At 39.9% G+C, this 24,868-nt stretch overlaps 1 protein-coding gene and 1 long non-coding RNA gene across 5 annotated transcripts in view; one reads left to right on the top strand and one right to left on the bottom strand.

Moving 5' to 3' along the window:
- Positions 1-24,868, top strand: part of march1 (membrane-associated ring finger (C3HC4) 1) — a 45,151-nt gene that overhangs the window by 14,301 nt on the left and 5,982 nt on the right. For 2 of the 4 annotated variants that reach the window (XM_039785992.1, XM_039785913.1), the window contains exons 2-7: positions 6,725-6,900; positions 18,555-18,605; positions 19,484-19,557; positions 20,762-21,556; positions 21,846-22,026; positions 22,200-22,344. In XM_039785992.1, the coding sequence (XP_039641926.1) occupies positions 6,725-6,900; positions 18,555-18,605; positions 19,484-19,557; positions 20,762-21,556; positions 21,846-22,026; positions 22,200-22,344 (1,422 nt within the window). Of the gene's footprint in view, positions 1-6,724; positions 6,901-10,103; positions 10,635-18,554; positions 18,606-19,483; positions 19,558-20,761; positions 21,557-21,845; positions 22,027-22,199; positions 22,345-24,868 lie in introns of those variants that run through there. The other 2 variants (XM_039786085.1, XM_039786166.1) reach the window with 2 other exon arrangements.
- Positions 5,005-7,068, bottom strand: LOC120549553. Its single transcript, XR_005637406.1, has 3 exons — positions 6,953-7,068; positions 6,731-6,860; positions 5,005-5,349 (listed from the first exon to the last, which is right to left on the bottom strand). It is a non-coding gene; the product is annotated as an uncharacterized LOC120549553 (long non-coding RNA).

Here is a 24,868-nt window from a genome sequence, read left to right as displayed (position 1 = left end):
ATGTTTATATTTCTCAAAATAAGGTAGTTTTCCTGGTATTGGAACTAGAACTGAAACAATAACCCATTTAATACACTACTGGTCAAAACACCCCAATTTTTCCAGATTTTTATTGAAATTCATGCAGTTCCATGTCTTATTGTATTCTGAAATGAAAGAATAGAACAAATGAACAATTTAAGTTAAAAAAGAAATCATGAAATTAATTTTTAAACCAAAATGTATTCTAATTTTTTGACTCATTAAAGTAGCCCCCTTTGGCAGATATAACAGCTGAACACACTCGTGGCATTCTTTCTACAATGGAAATCAAATATTCTTCAGAAAGTTCTTCCCAACTCTGTTGCAGAAGTTCCCATAAATGTGTGGCACTTTCTGTCCAGTTCATTCCAAACCAGCTCAATTGGGTTTAAGTCTGGTGACTGTGCTGGCCACTCCATGTTTTTAAGCTTACCATCTTGTTCTTTTTTGCTAAGGTAGTTCTGGCATAGCTTGGACTTATGTTTTGGGTCATTATCTTGCTGTAGGATGAACCCCTGACCAACCTGGTGCATACCAGAGGGTACTGCATGGCGCTGCACAATGCTGTGGTAGCCATTTTGGTTCAGGGTGCCTTTCACTCTGTACAAATCACCGACCCTGGATCCAGCAAAACAGCCCCAGACCATCACGCTTCTTCGTCCATGTTTGACAGTTGATGTTACACACTGAGGAACCATCCTTTCGCCTACTCGGCGTACAAAAATCCTGCGTGATGAACCAAAGATTTCAAATTTTGATTTATCAGTCCATAACACCTTCTTCCAGTCTTCAGTAGTCCATTGGCAGTGTTTCTTGGCCCAGGCAAGCCTCTTTTTCTTATTCTGACGTCTTAGCAATGGCTTTCTTGCTGCAACTCGACCTATCAAACCTGCAGCTCGAAGTCTTCTCTTTATAGTTGAAACTGAGACTTGCTTATTACAGCCACTATTAAGCTGTGCTTGAAGCTGTTGTCCTGTGAGCCGCCTATCACGCAAGCTGTTGACTCTCAGAAACTTGTCTTCTGATTCTGTTGTGGCTTTGGGTCTGCCAGACCTCTTCCTGTCATAGTTTCCCCCAGTTTCTAAGTGCCTTTTGATGGTGAAGAATACTGTACTCACTGACACCTTGACTTTCTTCGCAATTTCTCTGTAGGAAAGACCAACATTCTTAAGTGTTATGATGGTCTGTCTCTCTTCCATTGTTAATTGCCTTGTACTTTCTGCAGTACAATACTGTTCAAATAATGCTCACGAGGGTACGGTACCACAGTGTGTTCCAACAATACTTTTATACAAACAGAGGGGGTTGTAAGTAATCCAGAAAAGTTGGAACACCTGTGGGAATTGGTAGCACCAACTTTCAAAGCTTGATCAACCTCCATTGCTGCAGAACAGCTTTACGTTGTTAACCCATTTCTTGTTCCCTGAAAAAGGCCTTTTTGTAAAATTCTGAAATGTACATTATTTTTCAGTTTTGGGTAACCTTACTTTTTTTTTAACCTCAGGCAGTTCACCACTTACCTTTGTACCATTTCAAGCTATTCATTGGACTTTAACTGCTAAAATTTCAATAAAAAACTAAAAAAATTGGGGGGTTCTAAAACTTTTGACCGGTAGTGTAGATTAGTCAGTCGACAAATCAATAAATCAAAACTCACTACTTCCAACCAAATGTGATCATTTGCTACTTTCCTCTGTTTTATATCATAATAAATTGGGTTTTGAACTGTTGATAAGACACAATAAGCAAATTTAAAGACACTTTTGGGTCTGAAAACTTGTGAAAGACATTTCTATTTTCTGATGTTAGAAACTGATTTATAGAACGATTAATCGAGACTAAATCTGCAAAATAATAGGTGATGGATTTTATCCATATTGCCCACATCATTTTCACACACATCAGACCCCATGGACCATGTATGGAAGCATCTATTTTTAACTGAAGTTTTTCTTTTTGTCACTTGTTTTAGTGAAATGTTTTTGATTCTGTCTTGAAAGATTGTGTTTGTTGCTCCGCTCGACCTGTTGTAGTGATGTTACTTTTTGTGAGTAGAATATTATCATAACCAACTAAACAAATTGCGAGAGCCCAAGTTGTATTGACTATAGGTACAAACTGACTCATTCTAGTCCATACAAATGAGAGTGTAGGTGAAAGAATAAATAGCAGAGTTGTTATGTGCCATGTTGTAAAAAAAATTTGAGGTGTAGTCCAGTGGGTCTGTGTATGAGTGTTGATTATGATCTGATGGGTCAGTTCGTTGGCCATCGTTGGAGTGATAGTAGGTCTGTTGTCATGCCATAAAGGTCGTCAGTGTTAATGAGGGCCGCAGCCAACCAGGGCTTAATTACTCTTGAGACCCTTTATCTCAGATTGCCCAATACAGACCCCAATAGATACATATACACATGAACAGCAGTGAACACCCAATACACAAACTAATAGTATGAACCATCAGGACACATCACACAAATAAGCCGGGCGTTTTTTTTCTTTTCTTTTTCTTCTGCATTAGTGAAGAAAAAGATAGGATAGGGTGGTTAACCTAGCCTTTATTCTGGAGCGCCTCCTCCCCTCCCCGTTGGCAACTAGACGGCTGACTGTGGAGGAGTGACGGAGGGCTCAGGGGTCAAGGGGCAAACTCAACAGGGAGCAGCCTCTAATCCCTCAGGATGTTGCCCCAATAGGGCTTCAGGGGCCAAAAGTCACTTGGTTTGTGAAATCCTAACCCAGACATGACGGCTTCTCTGGACACACGAACCAAGTGTCCATACTCTGGTTTGGAAAACTTTTTTGAGGGCATTTTAGGCCTTTAGTTCCACAGGAGAGAAGAGAAGACATGAAAGGGGAGAGAGAAAGGGCAGCAAAGGGCCGCAGGTCGGAGTCGAACCCACAGCTGCTGTGTTGAGGAGTAAAGCCTGTTTTATGGTTCTGCGGAGGCCCCCACAAAGAACTTTACCGTAATGCAATACGTGTCGCCTGATGTTTATGCTTTGTGCGGGGTAAAGGGGCGTGTGTGTAGTCTGTGATAGAGCGGTGTGAAAGCGAGAGAGAGGTGAGACGGCGATTAGCTTTGGAGTGAGTACCAACTCTAGTATAGTGAGAGAAACAAAGTGTCTCCCCTGTGCTTTCTGATCACGGTGGGAAATCTAGCATGAAAAGTTAACCCTCTCCTTGTTTTCATGTTGTTTATGGAGAAGGACAACCAGGAAATGAGTCGGGGGGGGAAATGCAACGCTACACAGCCACGGCCAAGCGACGTGTGTCGCTGCACCGTGTAGTTACATTGTTCGAGAGGTGCACGTCAGGCTACAGCATAGGGTCCGGCGTAGACGCAGAGGGGTCTGTGGGGGTACGCCGTTGATTCGAAGCAGAAGCATAAAACGGCCTTAACCCTCTATATATGTGCGCCTGCTCTATCAACTGAGCTAACCCAGCCACCTCTGGTTTGATTTTGTGGATTTCTGGCCATACACATCAGTAGATACAAAGGACATAGAGAAAGGCATCAAGTCTCTTCTCAAATTGTGCTTTTTCTAGTTTTTTACTTTGGCTCAACCTGCCTGGTCTCTTTTCAGTGGAATTTAATGAAGCATCAATGTGATATTTTATGAAAACAGCAGATGGGGCTAAAGAGCAGGCACTTTCTATAGAAAGCAAAGCACAGAGATAGGACCAATACTAGGTGTCTGCTATTCTTGCAAAGGCAGTAGGATTTGTACGTATCTCAGAGGAAGCACTAAGCATAGCAGTATAATTCATGGAAATAACTTTCCAAAACCATGTGCTCTGTGTTGTTTGTAACAAATTTTGTAATTGATTGTGAAACTACAAATTATTGCCATCTTAAAATACACATTATCCACATACTAAAATGAATTTACTGGTCAGCACAAACGCCATGGTTTTGCATTACGTAGATGAAAAAAACTATTTTCAAAGCAATACTGTTTACACACAGCTTGAGGTGCAGTAGCATGTAACTTCCAGCAGAGGGCCTTACACCCTCGTTACTGTAAATGTTCCTTCAGTCAGCTGTTGGTTTATAATGACTCATGCTCTACAGTGTACCTACAGTACTCTTTGTCGTACTGGGTTGTATCAGTCTACTGTATTAAAACTCAAAATTAGTTTCTGTTCACAACAAGAATAATAATAGTTCTTCCTGGTCTGGACGGAGCTTTATGGCACATTTTGTTGCAAAATCCTCGATTCTTGGTTACTTTTAGCCTGAAACGGTGCAGAATCAGATGCTGTGTTTAGGAATCACAAAGTTAGGAAAGCACTTTAGAATCATAATATTAGTGACCAGTGCAATTGGAGGCATGAATAAAACAGTCAGTGTTGAAATCAAAGAAAAAGAAGTTTACTTCAATGATAATTTTTCATTTTCATAACGTTGAGTACATTTTACTGTTAACCATAAAGTTATCACAGTATGAATATATAAACACAAATATTCTCATGAACAACAATAAAAGAACTGCAGTAAAAGGTCAGGAGCTTCAGTGAAATTTTAAAGAGGCATTCATGAATACATTAGCAGGTTTCATTACGTTGAACCATGCGGTTTTATATAATGAATGAATCTTATGGCCTGAGATTCACACATTTTTCTTGCTGCTGTAGATCTGCTCATTCACACAAGCTCCACCCTTTGATCCCTGACAAGACGCCTCATTCCTGCAGAATTTGAGATCTCACTCTAATCCTTCCAGCCCACCTTTTGATTCTGACCTGGATTTTCTGTAGCTGTAGACCTCAGTCAGAGATGACCTTTGTTTGAGGCATATTTCCTGTTTAGTAAATCCAACAGCGAAATTAAACAAGAAAAGGTAGGTACAGGGTTTTGGGACTTACCTGTAGGAAGTATCACAGCAGTTTTTTTTTCAGATCTAAAGATCAAAATAAAAGCACTTCTGTGTGTCTTCATATACACACACTTGCAAAGAGCAAAGAAAGCAGGCACGAGATACTGTCTTTGAACAGTTTGTTGAAGCAGGTTTGTTTATTGACTTTTTCTTTTACAGTGTAACATCTAGGCCACTCCTTTGTGCCTCATCCTGAATCGAGCAACACTGGATCCTATAATAATGTACACACATGTTCAGCGGTCACTATTTAGACTTTGTTCTGGTAACTGATGACACACTCTTACACACACACACACACACACACACACAAGTCTTTGGCTGACATGTCCTTATAAGGCACTGAACAGGAAGAAAGGGACTGCTGTTGCCCTCTGAAGCTTTACATTCTTAGTCATGAACCTCGTCTGGAGTCAGACGATCACCTCCTCACTTTGTGGCTTTTTCTTTGTCTCTGATGGATAGAAAATGGTAGCAATTATTTGTGCTGTTTAGAGTCTCATATAATATAAATCTATGATGTATTTGAAACAAAAGCAAAACGCTACTAAGCAGACCTTGAAATTAACATTATTCTACAGATTTTTAAATACAGTATATTTGTTATTCTATACATGACTTATTTTATACCTCATAAATTGTATGCGGTCTGTTCATGGCTGGTGTCATGAATAAACCTCCATAATTCAGATACATTTTTATCTAATCACACTATAATCTTTGAGGTTGTAGTTTGTAGTGCTGTAACTATATTGAGAGATATTGTAGGATGTGTTTATTGTTTTGCACAAAAATATTTTCAGTATATACCATTCCTCCATTGCCAGTGTGATAGTACTGTACTGTATACCTTGCTAAAACTAATGCAGTGTAATACAATTGCTCTGCGTACTGCAGAATTACATTGTATTATACTCCATTTTCTACCCCACATTTATATTAATGAGGGTAGACGTACATACTTGTCAAGTTGTGTATGGTTCACACTTCAGCTCTTTGCCCAAACTTGAAAAAGGCCTCTTTAAGGACTGAAGGACGCAAGGGACAACTCAATTTTCTTCTGACTTCTTTTATTTAATTCCAGTTAGTCAGTTAGTTGGTTAGTTAGTAGCAGGTTAGCAGTAGGTTGATAACCTGGCAACAATTTTATACAACAATGTCCATTGTTCTACCGGTTGCGTCTCCAGAATCCCAAATGAGCTGAATGTGGGTCTCCTCTTCCATGAAGGAATTCCAGTGAAGCTTTTTTCTTCACCAAACATTTCACCACCTGCTATCACAATGGTATACCAGTAACAGGTAACACCAGTATAAATGTTCCCCAGGGAAACAAGCTAGTGATGGGTTCCACAATGCATGCACTTTATTGCCCCCTGCTGGTGTTTTGTCTTGGAAAGAAGTTGAAAAGGTGAATGCCTTGAATATGAATACCTGTCTTTTGACACAACAATACTTCAGCCTTCAAAATAATCATTAAATTGAATCAACACCTCTCCAAAACAATTTCCACGAAAACGGAACATTATAACTTTCATGAGGGGAGGATGTATTGCAGCACTGTTGTATTAACTGCATTAGTTTTAACTAGGTTATAAACTGCATGTACAGTCAGAGGTGTTTCTGTTTTTTTCCCCATCCATATTACAAATGTATATAAGTGGCAGTAATCACGGGATACTAAGTCCCTTGATAACACAAATGCAAAGTGCACTGTGTAAAAGTTAAGTTAAGCAACACATGAGATTCTCATAGCTTAGTTTTCCGTATGGAGTAAATAACAAGTGTCTGTAAAATAACTAAATGTACAAAATCTGTGTGTGTGTTTGCAGTCGTACCATTCGTGCATGCACGCTCCTCATTGAGCATCCCAGTGAGTGTGAAGAGGGCGAACACCAGGAGAGAGAACATGATCGTCGACACCTCCAGCTCAGTAAATGGAGATGCCATCTTCACCCGCTGCCGCAGCTGTGAACGTTTCATCTGTAAAATCTGTTTTCCCACAAAGGTGACATCTCTTCCCATGACACACTGAATCAAAATTAGGATAAAACACTTACCCAGGGTATGTTACTGGAGCATTCAGATGTTGACCATCACACAGCAGCTTCATGACACATGACAAACACACACACCCTCTGTCTCTTCACAGACTTGCAAGACCTGTGAAGAGCAAACTAACACATCCCCTTTCAAGTTCAAGTGAGATCATATTAACCCTAATTATTAATGGGCTTGCGCCGTGTGTGTGTTATAAGTAGAAGCTCCCAATTTATTAATTTATTAATTTTAAGATTTATGATATTGCTCTCAGGTGGAGTATTTGCTTTACTTGGGAAAAAGGGGAGATAGTTGAGTTTAAAAACGTTTGTGACTACATTCCGACTTTCTGAAAGTGAAACTTTTCTGTGAAAGATAAAGCTCAAGTGGCTTTATGGTTTTCATTGCAGGATGTGGTAGCTGTCCCTGTTGCAATGGAACAAATCAATATGACATCTGAAACCCCCTACTCATCTTCTTATCAAACAAACCTTCTCTAGATCCATGTTTAAAAGAATTAAAGCTTTGCGTTCCACAAGTGTGATGACCACAAAGCAAGTGGGTTCTGACTTCCCTATTTCCAATGCGATTAAATGCTTGCGTGTGTGTGTGTGTGTGTGTTTGTGTGTGTGTGTGTGTGTGTGTGTGTGTGTGTGTGTGTGTGTGTGTGTGTGTGTGTGTGTGTGTGTGTGTGAGAGAGAAAAGCATGTGGGTTTGCATATGTTATCTGGGACACATATTTGAGAACTTCTCTAATTTGTGCTTGTTGAAAACAAGGCTGCTGCTGCTGCTTTTTTACGATACAATACATTGTGACTTTATTGTCCACTGTGGTAGAGATTCTTCAACAGTTGGCTTGAGCTTTCAAATCAAACAAATATGTCGATTGACGCCATTTTTGTGGCAAGTCTTCTTTCTACATTGTTCTTGCTTTGGCACAAGAAGATGACCTTTCCCTTCATAGTCCCGCCTATAAAACTCGTACCTTGATGACATGGATGAAATGTACACTACTGGTCAAAAGTTTTAGAACACCCCAATTTTTCCAGGTTTTTATTGAAATTCATGCAGTTCAATGTCTTATTGTACTCTGAAATGAAAGAATAGAACAAATAAATAATTTAAGTTAAAAAAGAAATCATGGAATCAATTTATAAACCAAAATGTATTCTAAATTTTGACTCATCAAAGTAGCCCCCTTTGGCAGATATAACAGCTGAACACACTCATGGCATTCTTTCTACAATGGAAATCAAATATTCTTCAGAAAGTTCTTCCCAACTCTGTTGCAGAGGTTCCCATAAATGTGTGGCACTTGTAGGTTGCTTTGCTTTCACTTTTCTGTCCAGTTCATCCCAAACCAGCTCAATGGGGTTTAAGTCTGGTGACTGTGCTGGCCACTCCATGTTTTTAAGCTTACCATCTTGTTCTTTTTTGCTAAGGTAGTTCTGGCATAGCTTGGACTTATGTTTTGGGTCATTATCTTGCTGTAGGATGAACCCCTGACCAACTAGGCGCATACCAGAGGGTACTGCATGGCGATGCACAATGCTGTGGTAGCCATTTTGGTTCAGGGTGCCTTTCACTCTGTACAAATCATCGACCGTGGATCCAGCAAAACAGCCCCAGACCATCACGCATCCTCCTCCATGTTTGACAGTTGATGTCACACACTGAGGAACCATCATTTCGCCTACTCAACGGCGTACAAAAATCCTGCGTGATGACTTGCTTATTACGACCACTATTAAGCTGTGCTTGAAGCTGTTGTCCTGTGAGCCGCCTATCACGCAAGCTGTTGACTCTCAGAAACTTGTCTTCTGATTCTGTTGTGGCTTTGGGTCTGCCAGACCTCTTCCTGTCAGAGTTTCCCCAAGTTACTAAGTGCCTTTTGATGGTGAAGAATACTGTACTCACTGACACCTTGACTTTCTTCGCAATTTCTCTGTAGGAAAGACCAACATTCTTAAGTGTTACGATGGTCTGTCTCTCTTCCATTGTTAATTGCCTTTTCCCCGCTATTTTTATGGCAACACACTACTTTCTGCAGTACAATACTGTTCAAATAATGCTCACGAGGGTACGGTACCACAGTGTGTTCCAACAATACTTTTATACAAATAGAGGGGGTTGTCCAATTGGAACACATGTGGGAATTGGTAGCACCAACTTTCAAAGCTTGATCAACCTCCATTGCTGCAGAACAGCTTTATGTTGTTAACCCATTTCTTGTTCCCTGAAAAAGGCCTTTTTGTAAAATTCTGAAATGTACATTATTTTTCAGTTTTGGGTAACCTTACTTTTTTTTTTAACCTCAGGCAGTTCACCACTTACCTTTGTACCATTTCAAGCTATTCATTGGACTTGAACTGCTAAAATTTCAGTGAAAAACTAGAAAAATTGGGGTGTTCTAAAACTTTTGACCAGTAGTGTATTTGTAAAGCCGATTTCATAATAAGCCGAATAATAATACTAATAATAAAAAAGTGAAGGGAAGAAAACAACACAATCTGGTTTAAAATTCCAGTTGCAGCGGGAATGCATTTGATTTGTAATTTATTCAAATCATCTTGATTATGCATCTTGGAAGCCCCTTGAATATTTTAACTTAAAAAAAAAAAAATACTGTGAAGTGGTCATTGCCTTGTGCACATCTAAGGAGAAATTTACCACTTGAGTTTGTTTGCCTCTTCATCTCAGTCAGCGGCTGCACTTTCGTTATCACCTTAAGTCACCCATTTTCAAGTTATATCAATCATAATCCTCATGACCTAAGACTATTTCAAATAGGATTACACGATCACCACCACAAACACACACACCTACACACACATTCTGTGAAGACACTGATATGGTTGTGTAGGTTTTTCACCTCATGGCCAGTCAGACGACTAATGTGCCTTTATTCCTTTAACATGACAGAAGAAATAAGGTGGCTAAACATCTATCGACACATTGTTTCTCAGCAGGAAGTCCCTGAACAATCAGGCTATTGGCTGTGTGTGTGTGTGTGTGTGTGTGTGTGTGTGTGTGCTGCTGTCCATGTGAACAACTTGCATAAGCTTATTAGCAGCACCACTGGTCAGAGGAGGAGATTGAGGTTAGTCTAAGCCCTAATCCTTGTGGACCTTATGCTTATTACCCAGCAAGCACGACAAAATCCTGGCTCCGCCCCTCCGAGACACACACACACACACACACATGCGCGCACGCACGCCTCTACAACACACATTTGCCTTGTCTCCTTGTGTACTGCTCGGCTCCATCTCAACTCTTCCTCTCCACGTCTCTCTCAGCACGAGGGAACAGGAGGAGGAGGAGGAAGTGGTGCGCACTGTTGAGTAGTTTCCCAGTCGTCATGACGACTTCACACCCAACCATTTCCAGAGCTGTCTTCCTGTTGCCACGGTGACCTGATCCCATCTCCGTTTCTCTTGGTGATCTGGATTGGGCTGATTAAGGAAAGCGATCCCGGAGAGCTGTCCCTTTTCCCTAAAAGCGGCTCGTGGATGGGACAGCAGATCACGCGCAGGGACGCAAATCGGAGGACAGGAAGGCGCGGCGTGCTGGGAAAACTGTGGGAGTAATACCAGAGTGTTGCCTAGAAACATCAGCATGCCAATACAACAGATAAGTGTGGTTCCGGCCAGGGAGACAGCCAGCAACGGCAAGAGCACTGCTCGCTCCAAAGACAAGAGCGAGGTGAGTTACTGACCTCTTAACTCTGTGGTGACAGAAAAAGCTCTGTAGGTTTATGGTTTTTTCCAGTTAAACCTTAACATTTCAGCTTTGTGTTGTCAGAAGGTAGAAATAATTTGATTAGTCCTTAAGCAATGATCTAAATGACTGTAGAAGAGGTTGCATATGTGTGTGCGAGGGTGCAAGCGCGCGCATGTGTGTGTGAATGTGTGTGTGTCAGCCTCCATTATCAGCTGACAGTCTTTTCAACTCACTCAGTCGCTCGCATACTGCACATGTACAGTATGCACTCAGCAGCCTTTTATCACTGTTCCCACACTTGAGAGGCTGACATCACGTCACATTATAGAACATCCCATCACCTCGCATCACCTCATGTTAAATCAAATGAAAATATTATAATATTTCCTTTATTTGAAAAGTAAAGTTTTACATATACAAGGAATATATCCTCTGCATTTAACCAATCCTAACTAATTAGGAGCAGTGGTACCCGTTGAGGGGTACTAGCAGGAGCACCTGGAAGAAACCCACACAAACACAGGGAGAACGTGCAAACTCCACACAGAAAGGCCCTGCCCGGACCGGGGATCCAACACAGTACTCAGCAGTGCCTACTTGCTGTGACCACCGAGCCACCATGCCGCCATTCATGAGGCTATGAAGTGGCTTTGTCTGACAGAGTAAGGGACTTAAAAGGAAAAGGAAAACAAGGTCATCATCGCCATGCATGAACTAAAGAGTTGAGTTCTAATCAAAACTATAGAGTTTACAAACTCATTCTCATTCAAGTTAAATTGTGTATATTCGGTCTCTTGATTCTAGACACAAACAAGAATATTTTGTCATTGCATGTACTTATTAAGGTGAAAACAGGAACTTAAAAAGTATCCGACATCTTTTTGGGAGTAACTGTAGTACAAAATGGTTTCACTTCCTCATATGACGTCTGTCGTCATATTTTATGACACCCCTACCCCCACCCCCCACCCCCATAGTTTCTGCTGGGAGATGTGCTTGAGCGGAAAGTTTGCTCTCTTAGCTTTTTTGGTCAATGGCCCAAAACAGTCTTGGTTAGTCTTTTCACTGTTCTAACAATCACCAACTCTGGTTTGGTCTAAATAAACCCATAATTCACAGAGTAGATTTTGAAAATAGACTGTCTCTCTCTGCCATTGGTGACCTCTTTGTGAGAGCCAAGTGAGAGTTGCTGCCCAGCAGGCAGCTCGTTCTTCGGAGGCAGACCTTTAAATTAGCAAAACAAAAGGACAAAATTCGGCCCCAAAAAACAACAGGCGATGTATTCGGCCAATCGCCCCACCCTAGCGATGCATACGAATGTTGATTGAGCTTCGAACTATTCGGTACAGCCCTATTTAGCATAATATCCTATGGTCATTCATTTATTGCCGTACAGTGGTCACAAGGTCTGCATCTAAAAAGTCTTGACTGTTGGATTACTTTCTTTTTTAAATGACGTTTCGTTATTTGTTACATTAGGTGAAGTCTATTTTCAGTAGGGTTGGGTATCGTTTTTTTTTTTTTCGATTCCGGTGCTAAATCGATACTTTTAAAACGGTGCCGGTGCCTGAACCGGTACTTTTCAATAAAGTAAAAAAAAAAGAAGAAGAAAAAAAATAAGGGTAGTAAACAACAGTCAGTGACTTGTTTATTGCTAAGGCCATGGTCAAAATTAAAGATTTAATAATAATGTAATAACTATAACAATAACAATAACTTATTTCAACAGTAAATTGCTGTTGAACCCCAGATGGGAAAAGGGTATTTTGTTGTCTGTGTTGTTTAATTCCGACAATGGCAGCTGCAAGTGAACGCACCGTCTGTTGTTTAATTCCGACCATATAAACATACACTATATCTATGAATTCCGACAACGGCAGCTGCTGCTGCGCTGCAGTGCAGACTGTTACATCCCGCTGTTGAAGTCCTCCACAGTGAAATAGTCACACTTTACACTGTTTAACGTTAGCTGTCAGCATTTTACCGGTGTTTAATCCAGCTGCTAGCTAAAGGTAGGCTAACGTTACATGCTGTCAGGTGTAGTGTAAAGTCAAGCACCGAAATGAGGCACCGAAACTTTCGTTCTTATTCAGTCTCGTTACTACCGTTTACGTCGGCACCTGTTCCCTATTGGCACCGAGTTTCGGTACCCAACCCTAATTTTCAGGGATCTAAATAAGGGAAAAATGCCCCTCCAACCCTACAAAATAAAAATAGTCAATTAAGACACATACATGGGTTTTTTACTTGTCAAAACTATCTAAATTAAGTTAAAGCGATAAATATGGAGCAAAACGAGAAGTGCTGTTTCTAGATCCTTTAAAATGTACTATTTACTAAGTTGTTCAGTACAATCTATCAGGTGGAACAAGTTATGTATAAGCTTTTTTTCTACCAAACTTCATCCTAATTTGAGGGAACTGACTTCACGAGAGCACAGGTCGTATGTAAATAGGTAAGGAGGAACCAGCCCAAGAAAAGGTTTATATAGAAAAGTAAATTGGTGGATACACCTGCTTACATACAGTGAAGGCCACTCAGTATTAATGTATACAAAATCCATCATTTTATGGGCAGCTGCCTGTGGTCAGAGTGAAGAGTGAACTAGAACACAGACATGCAAACATCTTTTGTAGCAGGAATGTTATAATAAATAAATAACCCCCAAAAAATATTTTTTTTTAGATTTGTTGTGTGAGGATAGAATACTAATCATTTTTTTTTATTATTATTTTTTTTTTAATCAATGCCACTAGCTCTGCACTTCTTGCCCCTTCTGCAGTGTAATGGCTCTTATATACTAGACGCATCCAAGGTGGCGTGCCATTGTGACGTCAAAATGACGCAATATCCTGCCGGCGTGCCTGATTTATAGCGCGCGAGCAGAGGTCTTGTTCAGGAGAAGACTGCAACTAGTGCTCGAGCACCAGCACAGGTATAAATAGTCATGGCGATCCCATGACGTCACATTTGCACGCGCCAGCTGGGCTGCGTCTAGTATATAAGAGCCTTTAATCATCTCCATGGTAGACTGTAGTCAGCAGCATAAACATAATAGCAGAAACACTGAATGAGCTTATTGAATGATGCAGGTCTTTGCTTTGAATAACTTGTTCTCTAATCCTATTTTTACATACTGTATTTAAGATGTGACAAAGCTGAAAGTAGAAAAAAATAAAAAAGTACTTTAATTTTAAAGACCATCTTCTTATTTTAGGTATAAAAGCAATAGATATAGGAACAATACACCCAGCAACACAAGTTGAAAACATAGAAAATGCAATTTTTATTTCACTGGACCAGTAAAATGTGGTTTTCCATGTTTAGCCCATAAACTACAAATCCTTGATACTTAAATAATTTAAGAAATGTTGACATATTTGTCCTACTGTTCTAGGCATCCATTGGTTTCCATTTGTATCCATAATATAAAAAAAAATCAATTAGCACACTTTTGAAACTTTTATCTGTACTCCATCCCAGTAAACATCAAGTGTGCAAAAACTTTCCTTAAAGTTTTCTTGTTACTGTCTGGTAGTTCATTTTCATACTGTACAGAAACAGGAAAAAAAATTTATGTCTGTCCTAGACCTGGAGTAAAAATACATTACATACATGCATACAAGAAACAAAAAAACATTGTACAGCCTGCATTTGAAAGTGAAAAAAAAGAAACATTTACATTATTCATATGCAAAGAGCTAACTTCCTTTAAACAAACCACTTGAACTACAACTCAAAGTTGTAAAGGTTTTACTGAATATATTAAACATATCTGTAAACAAACATCTACAGACTCACAAATCCACTGCAAATGTACATTTCAATATTGTTAATACTAAGGCTTCTTACTATAAGTGATTTTAGAAAGTCAACAAAAAAAAATAGGTATGAGCCAAAGAGATGGGGAATCTTAAGTGTGATTATGATACAGATGCAACTACTGTACAGATGCTACAGACCCAATACGCACACAGTAGTACTGCTTATCAGACTTTAATGTCATCCAGAGAAGATAGCGAGACTGGATAGCATGGATAGCGAGTTCAACTGTGCCTGTTAAAGGAATACTCTGACTTTTGAAAAAAACTGTTGCTAGCTTTCTTACCAGGAGTTAGATTGATAGCAGTTTAACATCTTTGTGTTCAGAAAACTGGTCCAATGTATTCAGCTTAGCTTGGCGCAAAGACTGGAAGCAGGCGAATATGGTTAGCTTAGCTCCATCAAACGTGCCTTCTACCTACAACTTAAACATTGTCATATTAACACGTTGTTTTAGAAGCCTTCATGTGAAACACATCTACTGAACACATCTAGAGCTTTACATGCGCACATGAATGCACCACATGGCTGAGAGTATTAAAATGATGAAGTGGCACAAACATCAATATCTTCTCAGAAATGCAAATTCAGACTAATGAAAAATATACACCTGAAGAGCACACATGCACAGTTCTTGATTTATCTATTTTTTTTTAAACCACATTATAGAGTATTATGGAATAATTGGCAGATAATCTGTTTCGTGACTCATAATAAATGACTGTCTTGTTAAACTACCAAACGTTACAAGCATGTGCCCATTGCCCAGTACATGTGTAGTCTATCACCCTGAGGACACTGCAGAGTGTTTGCTTTGACTCCATGCAGGACTACTGATTTAAACCTGGCTATCAGCAAATCCCTTGATCAGCTTAGAGGATGCAGTCTTCTACTTGTCAGCGTCTCTCTTATTTATTTCACTGATTTTGGTGTACCCACACCAGGGTCAGTGTGTGGGTTGGTACAGGCAAGCTCTGTGTTGCTTTTTATATGTCAAGCAAAAAAAAATGTATAAAGAAGCCACCCACATGAGACGTTACAAACATGAACTTTGAACAATATAAATATCCTGTAAGATACATTAAACCTATAACTTTCATACTGCTACATCTATAGGCATTATACTTTATATAATATAAATATAAATACCAAAAATGTACAAACAGACCTCTTACATGTATTAAATACTATTTAAATATAGATTTAACTTAGCACTGTTTTTCTTAAAAATGACTGAGCTTGTTTATTAGCATTAAGGCCATCAGAGCTGTTGAGTATTTTATAGTTATTATACTCAACAAATTTCATCAAAAGATCAAAACAATATATTGATGAATTACATTTATTACCTGCGTAGCCAAAGTCATATATATCTTATTCCTTTGTGCCATAGACCTCCATTGCGTCCAAAGTGAGGATGACATGTTCCCTCGCTACGATGAACATGAAAACATGAGTTTTGGTCTTTTCCTGGGATTTAATGGGAATGTATTGGAACATTTTCAGAATAACAACTGTTATCTTTTAAATCAAAATTTCCTCCTGTGAATATACTATCAAAACACATCTCTTTTACTTTCACTCGATTTAGTACTTTTTTTTTTTTACTGCCCACACACCAGACAGTTGGCAGTGTGTGTGTGCGTGTGCGTGTGCGTGCGTGCGTGATTTTTCTGTCTCTGAGTTGTTACTTTGCCCTAACCAACGCAAATGACCTATCAGTCCCGCCAACATAATTTCCAGTGTTCTTGTTTAGTAAATAGGCCACCTGTTCATGTGTGTGTCTTTGTGTGTACTGTATATATATTTCTGTGTGTGTGTGTGTGTGTGTGTGTGTGTGTGTGTGTGTGTGTGTGCGCTGCGCGTGTGCGTGCGTGTCAGAGACTAATTTCCAGACATAGCTCATACAGAATTCTGCATCTTTCCACAGTAAAGACACCTGAGGCTGGAGGTGTGTTTTCCAGTAACATTATCAGTGTGGCCAATGAAATCCAACTTAAAGTAGTGATTTGGAAAAGTTGATTTGAGTAGGACAGGAAACGTAGGAGTGTTTCATCTCAGATTTCTTGTTGTTACAGGTAGTTTCTAACTATAGCATTCCCAACAAAGTAAGTGTTAAGACAACATTCTATGTTTAGACGCCTGCCAAGAGATTCTGATGTTTTTGGGCCAAAAACTGAGTAGAAATGCTGTCCAATCCTCATTCACTACAGTATATGGACCAAACCCACGCAGTAACCATATTGTCCCATTAATTTAATTGTTTTAAAACAACCAGTATTTAACTGACACAGCTATATATATATATATATATTTATATATATATATATATATATATATATACACACACACACACACACACACACACACACACACAGTCAGACGATATATATTTTTTCTACTAAGAGAAGCCGTTTACACCGAAGTAACTATCCCTTTTAAATCTCTCAGTAACCAATGTTGGCAAATTGGGATTTTTATGATTTCTGCATCAATGTGACTTTGATTTGTCAGGTATTAACTCTGCTAAAATTACCCAAAACAAGACATTTCTGTTGGGTTATTTTATCCATTAGCCTAATAATTTCTCAATTACTTTTCTAGAAAATTTAATATATATCATGATCGATAATATAACATTGCATATATGTTGATCTGCTCGTAATCTGACCTTGTTTGAGAGTGTGTTGGTGTGTGGAAATAACCTTGGAAAACACATGATTCAGATACCAAGGAAGAATTTTTTTGTATGTGGTTGTTTGTGGTCATTATGTGTCAGTACTTGGTAACTTCTACACATAACTGTCTACTGGTAACTGAAACTTGTGTAAAAAGCTGCAGGCAGTAAATGTCAGTGGGTTGAGTTCAAGGTTGATTTCGGACAATTGGCGCTCTTGGAAGTTCTCGAAATAGTGCTATTAGTTTGCTTTAAATAGAGACACATTGCAGAGCAGCATCTTGCACACTTACAGGATGCCAACCAGGTAATAGGATTGGCTGGCTTTAGCTTGGGTCACAATGAAGGACATGTGGCCACGCATGATTCCTGATGCTGGATTTTAACCAATAAACGCACAGCCAGTCATTGAATAACACTGAATACTATAGAACATGAATGATGGTAAAAGGTGCTTTGTTTAATTATAATGTTTTTGTTTTTATTGCCAATTAAAGCATTGGTTTGTCAAATTTGTCTATCTTTAGCTACTTCAACGACTGAAAATTTAAGGAATGGTCCTTCATTTCTCACATTTCACTTATTTTGGGCGCCTTTGTAGAGAACTTCTAGTTTGAAAAGTTAAAGCAACACTAGAGAACTTTTCCCGCTTCGGTCCCCCTACAGGTTGGAAGCAGAATTGTCCATTACATTACATTATGCAAGTTTGCCAGATCGGGTAGCGGATCTGTAGTTTGAATGAAGTGGACAGTGTAATGTAATGGACAATTCCGCTTCCAACCTGTACAGGGACAGAGCGGGAAAAGTTCTCTATTGTTGCTTTAACTATGCCTTTATACAATTTCTGACATTGAAATATTGGGCCAAGTTGAAACTGACAGCAGATTAGAGCTGAAACAATCAGACGATTGAGCAATTAGTTGATTGACAGAAAAGTCATAACCAAGACTATTAATGAACCATTACAGTTTTTTATTTAAGCAAACATTGCAAACAAACCATATTCTCTGGTTTCAGCTTTTGAATATTTGCTGCTTTTCTTTATTTTATAATATTTTAAATGAAATGTCTTAGAAAACAGGACATTTGAAGACATCAGCCTTTAACTATTTTTCTGACATTTTATAGACGAAACTATGAATATGAAAAAATAATCAGCAGATTATTTCATGATGAAAATAATCTACTGCAGATCACACTAAAATGTTATGGTGAGACAAATAAGCCCCTAGCTCCTGTGTTGAAGTAAGTGCACTGAAATATTGTTTTAATATGTTATGAATGTTATATCTAGTGTTTTGTGCCAGAGAAATTGCTGGTTTAAACACCTCAGGCTACATTGCCACGTGTCACATACTTCTCTGTGTTCTCTAATGATTTCCTGTCTCTCCTTCTCCCCGCAGGGGAGGAAGGCCCCCGGGCGCTCAGGGAGTCGATCCAGCAACATCTCCAAGGTAACCGTTGAGTGTCATCCAGCTTAAAGAGCCCATATCAAGGTCACAGTTCACAATATATGGTAGCATCGTATACATCTGCATAAATGCTAATGCTAGAAGTGTTACTAACAATCAATATACGGTTGCTCTAAGTACACACTGTTTTTGACTCCCCCAGTGCACGTTTTTTCATATTAACTATGAATCAAATGACTGTGTAATGTGAAAGCCACAGAGTCATCCCTTGCAGCTCAACAGGTCACGTAAGCCTTTTAGCATCTTTTAGAAAATATTTTTTTTATTAGTACTAGCAAATTAACATTTTTAACAGGAGTAGGGAGCTTCTTTTAGCAAAAACAGTTCAATTCAATTCAATTCAAATCACTTTATTCATCCCGAGGGGGTAATTAAAACGCTCAAACCAAAGATAAAGTTCAATCAGGAAAAAGTCAACAACAAGCTATTGCAAAAAGCCTCTCATGTCAGCTAAAGCTTCAGATACATTTCTCAGGAGTTGGTGTAGGCCAAACTATAGCTAAAAAGAGAGTGAATAGTGGACTGAGATTTGTCAGGTCGCCAGAAATACTCGAAATAAATGCTGGTGTTTTCTCCAGTTCCCCACGATGTGTATGTGTTAAAAAGGCCGTAATATGTCACGGCTGTATGTTTGTCAGCTTATTTGGGGCTCTTTTGCCCCCTAACAGCCAACAGAAATCAATGAATGCAGAAGATCATTCATGTGTATGATTTATCATTCACATAAATCTTTATTTTGATTATCTGGTTATTGGAAAGTGGGTTTTGATGTTTTATTAAACTAGTGATAGTTGATTGAAGTTGATTGTTGTACTTTCAAACCAACATGAAAGCTAATTTGAGCCTGTTGGTTGTTTCAGGCCAGCAACTCTACAACAGGTCTAACTACAGCCTCTAGAACATCAATCACGCCGTCTTCTCAGGACATATGCAGGTGAGCCAGCTGTTTTACCAAGTTTTCTTGACTATCTTTAAAAAAAATCTCTCTTTAAGCCACATCCACAGTTCTCTCTGGGATATTAACATGCATATTTTAAAACTTTTTCTCCACTAAGTGGGAGACTAAATTAGTATGGTCTGCTGCATGCAGAGGGCATTAAAAAAATTTAAATGGATGCTGGAATCCAATGGTGCTCCCAAAGCACAATCAATGAGGGGAAGATGGCTGATTGCAGTAATGGGATCCTTTAGCTTATTATATTCACTAATGGTGTGGTCGTCACGCTGACAGGCTCAGTCCTGTGGTTTCAAGGCTGAGAGGACACTGTTTTTTTTTTTTTATTATAACAGTGTGGACAAATGTGATGTATGTGAGTGCTTGGACCTCCATTTGTGTACACCATGCTCATATTAATCCATATTCACCCTTTCCTATTCTGATTACCCAGCGTGATAATTAGTCGAAATTTTTGACATTTTGTTTTCACTTCATTATTCAGTTGTACATCATGTCCCATTTTTCTATTGATGATGAATGAAGATGTTATTTTGCCCTAACTACTGCGAATGACATATCAGTCCCGCCAACATAATTTCCAGTCAACATGGAAGCTGCTGGGAGTTTTAAGGAACAACTAATTTAATGTTTTTCACATTGATCGGAAAAAAACAATATGCTGAATTTAGACTACTTGTTTCTTGTAAGTTGACTTACAGCAACCTGTAGAGCTGCATCTCATCCACACTTGGTTATTTTTGTGACTTATAAGGATATGACATCGCCATTCTTACCTATAAATCTCTGATCCGCTCTGTTTAAACAGGAAACAGCCTTAATTCAATCACTGAAAAATAAGAAAAGGTCCTTGTGAAAAGTATTGACAGTGAGGTCTGTGGATTTTCCAGAATAACGGGGACAGATTCTGGAAAAAGCTGTTGCTTTTGACTGTCTTTAATGTAATTTTTGCAAACTGAGAGCACCACAAAGGAAATCCAATTCAACTCTATTATTTTAGGGTGAAAGCAGAAATCTCAGAGACAAGTAGGTAACTTATAAAATACTGTACGTCTTCTTCAATTTGGGTGAACTGACCATTTCAGCCCATTTGTTGAGTTAATGTCATCACATCATGTCTTTTCCATTTTCTTTCACCTTATTTTTTACCCATCTCCATCTTTCTGTTTGCGTGTATGTTTAGTTCTAGCCAGCTGACCCGTTTAGAGGAGGATGTTTCTGAATCGCACAAACACAACAAGCACACACACGCCTCTGTGATGGCCGTCACCAGCACAACTGTGGGCTCGTCAGCTCAAGTGCAGAAGAAGCAGGTGAAGCGCCGTCACCGCCGCAAGAGGAACAGCTGCACCACCTACGACGGCTTGGAAACCAATGGCAAACAGGAGCAGACCGAACTTAGCTCGGACCGCAGCGAGCACGGGGAGAAGAGGGAGCGGCCTGTCAAGAACCAGAGAGAGCTCCCACCTCGCCTCCGCTGCTCAGGGGCCCCCCAGTCAGACTCCACATCTGAGGATGAGGCGTGGCGTGAGGCCCGCAGCTGGAGCAAAGAGAAAGCCCGAAGAGTGCGCCGCCGCAGCGGAAGCAGCCGAGAGAGGGACGGGGCGAACTGGGATAAAGGAGGGGAAGACAAAGCCGTGGAGCTGCAGTCAGTGGGCTCAGATGAAGGGAGGGAGAACCGGTCTCTGGTGGAGGACAACGAAGGCCTTAAAAAGCGCCACAGCAGCAGAGCCTCGATGAAGAGAGATGGCCACGTTTCACAGAGAGAAAGCTCACACCGCACAGATAAAGAGAAGTGCTACAAGTCAGGAGACAGCTCCTCATTGGCAGAGGACTGCGAGAAGCTCATCACCAAGAGATACCAGGAAAGGGGGTCAGGGGGTGGAGACATGTCAGTGCCCACACCACAGAAACGCTGCGGTATAAATGGAGGCACACAACAGGAGTACTCTGAGGACTCAGCGATGGAGGTCTGCAGGTTAGTTTGTGAGCCTTATACTGTACGAGTGTAGGTGTGTGTGTGCACTATAAGTTCAACTTCAACTTTATTGTCCAAAGAGGGAAATCCTCTTGGTCAGGGGATGCAAAAGATACCCCAAAAACAAAGAAAATATTAAATAGGCTACATATCATGACCTGTTCTGTTCTGTTCTGTGTGTGTGTGTGTGTGTGTGTGTGTGTGTGTGTGTGTGTGTGTGTGTGTGTGTGTGTGCGTGCGTGCGTGCGTGCGTGCGTGCGTGCGTGCGTGCGTGCGTGCGTGCGTGTAGGATCTGCCACTGTGAGGGGGATGACGAGTGCCCGTTGATAATGCCTTGTCGCTGCACGGGGAGCCTGAGTTTCGTCCACCGGACCTGTCTCAACCAGTGGATCAAATCCTCAGACACTCACTGCTGTGAACTCTGCAAGTTTGACTTCATTATGGAGACAAAGCTCAAACCTTTACGCATGGTAGGCACATACTCATAAATCTCGTTCACAGCTATGAACTGGGATATACTGTCAGGCTGTAATAATTAACACCCTGCCTCTCTCTCTCTCTCTCTCTCTCTCTCTCTCTCTCTCCCCCTTTCAACCAATGTTGCCTCTCATCCCCTCTCCATCTCCATCCCTCCGTCTTCCAGTGGGAGAGGCTACACATGTCGAAGAGCGAGAGGAGGAAGATCTTCTGTTCAGTGTTGTTTCACCTAATAGCAATAGTGTGTATGTTGTGGTCCGTCTATGTTCTGGTCAAAAGAACCATGGAAGAGATCAGACTTGGGAAGAACGGTGAGTACTTTGCCCCACTCCCTCTCAATATACCAGAGATATGCAGAGTAAAAGTCCTATGATCCATGGCAAATTAAAGGTACCATGGGGAGTTTTTAATTGTAAAACCTAATTCCTCCTCTAAAGTTACTTTGAGTAAGGCCTAACAAACATTTTCTACCTCAGTAAACGTTTGGAAACCTTATATATTAAAAAAAAAAAATCATCACCATGCACTTTCCCCGTCCTTTACGATTCAAGATGAAGATTTCAAAGGTTTTATTTCTCACGTTGTCATAAAAAATGTGCAGTAAAATGCAGGGTGGCATTGAATACAATAAGAATTAGAATAGGAGTAAACATACAAATTAAAAAGTTGATCTAAATGATCATAGTAGTAGTAGTAGTAGGAGGAGGAGGAGGAGTAGTGGGTTGTGCAATTTTTTCACTATATAAAATGTGAAATGTACATAGGTCACTGTTGTAAGTACGAAAAACTGTCAAAATGTATTACTGCCCTCTGCAGAAATTTGTTTCACATCCCGTCACCCAATAGAAGGGGAGAGAGGGCCCTTGAAAAGTCTGGAATATATTTCACCTGGATATTTTCTAATTAAATTTCATAATGCATGTAAGATGAAATGTAAAGTTAGTGTATTGGCTGAATAACTTGGTTGATTGACTGACTACATTTTGTATACAAAAAAAGACTATCTAAGGTCTCACCCACCCCTTGCTAATGCGCCAAATGGTTTAGTCCATCTGCACGCATTTTGTTTATGTTAGTTCATCTGCTGGAGCGCAAACTTCTGCTTTAGACATTCTCAAAGAAAGCCAAATCAGGCTAACAAAAAGAAAGGAAAGACAGGAGAAGGAGAGAAAACAAAAGGAGGGGAAACAATTGGTAACTGACTTATTTTCAAAGAAAGGTGAGCACAAACTAAAAAACAAAATCCATGGTGCTAAACTGCTTGAATATCTCTGCAACCGTTAGTGCTAAAAACGAACTGAGACAACCCATTGAAAGAGCAGAACATACATTTTCAAATGATAATTTGGTTATACATGTAATCTGAGGTAAAGGCTAAATAGATAAACTACACTAACAATACTGTTTGCATATAACACGCCATTGCAATAGCCTAATTTAAAACATGTTTAATTTTAAATTAATAGGCTATAATGTCTATAATTAGCAATAATAGGCGAATCAGTGTCATATCCACTTGGTAGCTCATCGGTAGATACATATCCTGTCAACATTATAGTTATGTCAGATTCAATAGAAGCAGATCTTAACATTGTGAAACACAAGGCCCTCAGTTTCAGAAACTGTCACACAAGGGAGTGGAGTAGCGACAGACCCCTCATCCTCCTCTTTGGATTTGAGACAAAGGAAGCTTATATCAAAATTAAAGCAAACCATCTTTAGCCATTTTGACTGAAAGGTGTTAAGTAACACTAACATCTTAGTGTGTTTTATTATATTAGGTTACAATTAGGATAAGAGGTTAATATCAGATGTAGCCTTCATAGAGAAAAATGATAGAGAAAATGTGATTGAGGATGATGGGAGTGAAGACAGCAGGGAGCATGAGTGTTGATCTGAGCATAGTGTGGAAATGAGAGATGAGGAACTGGAAAGTAGGCAGAGCAGTGCCGACCAGTTTTTGCCAGAGGATCAAGGACTATGGCCAGATAAATTAACAGATGATCAGAGAGACACCATAGTACGCAGGCTGGCAAGTAAAGGTACAGAGAAAAAACAAAATGTCGTAGTAACCACAGTAAAGTAGGCTAGAGAATGTTGAGAAAGGAGGTTTGAAATGTGTTTATCAGGCTACTCTAAGCATTACAGTTAATAGGTATTACCCTATAAACATCTAGGCCTCCAGATTCATGTGTACAGAGGCCCGGGGGGGGGCCCATCAGGACTGCCTATGCAGTAGGGCCCAGGGTCTTGTGCTACCCCCCTGCAAACAATACAGGACCCCATTAAAGCAACACTAGAGAACTTTTCCTGCTTCGGTCCCCCTACAGGATGGAAGCGGAATTGTTCATTACATTACATTATGTAAGTTTGCCGGATCGGGTAGCGGATCTGTAATTCGAATGTACTGGACAATGTAATGTAATGGACAATTCCGCTTCCAACCTGTAGGGGGACCGAAGCAGGAAAAGTTACCTAGTGTTGCTTTAAAACACTACACTGCAGCACCACTTGTGGTCAAAAACTCCACAGGGTACCTTCAGCCTTTTCACCTGTTGATCTTTACACCTGTCTGACTCTGGTGATGTGATTTTGAAGATACATTTCCTGTGTAGTTACTCAATGTATTCATGTTTTCTCTAAATCTAGTGAAACTAGTGTAAGATATGTGTGTGTGTGTGTGTGTGTGTCTAGGTCTAGCTAGAGTGAAGACATCTTCAATGTTCTTGACTATTTGTAATTTTACCCAGTTTAACATATTGATACATACAAAGACTTAAACCATACCATGATATTTAAAAATGACCAGAAGCGTGTGTTAAAATGAGGCAACAA

This window comes from Perca fluviatilis, chromosome 1 (assembly GCF_010015445.1).
Source record: "Perca fluviatilis chromosome 1, GENO_Pfluv_1.0, whole genome shotgun sequence".
Classification (NCBI taxonomy): domain Eukaryota; kingdom Metazoa; phylum Chordata; class Actinopteri; order Perciformes; family Percidae; genus Perca; species Perca fluviatilis.
Note: the sequence above shows the minus strand (reverse complement) of the source record. Positions and strands in the feature narration are given on the sequence as shown.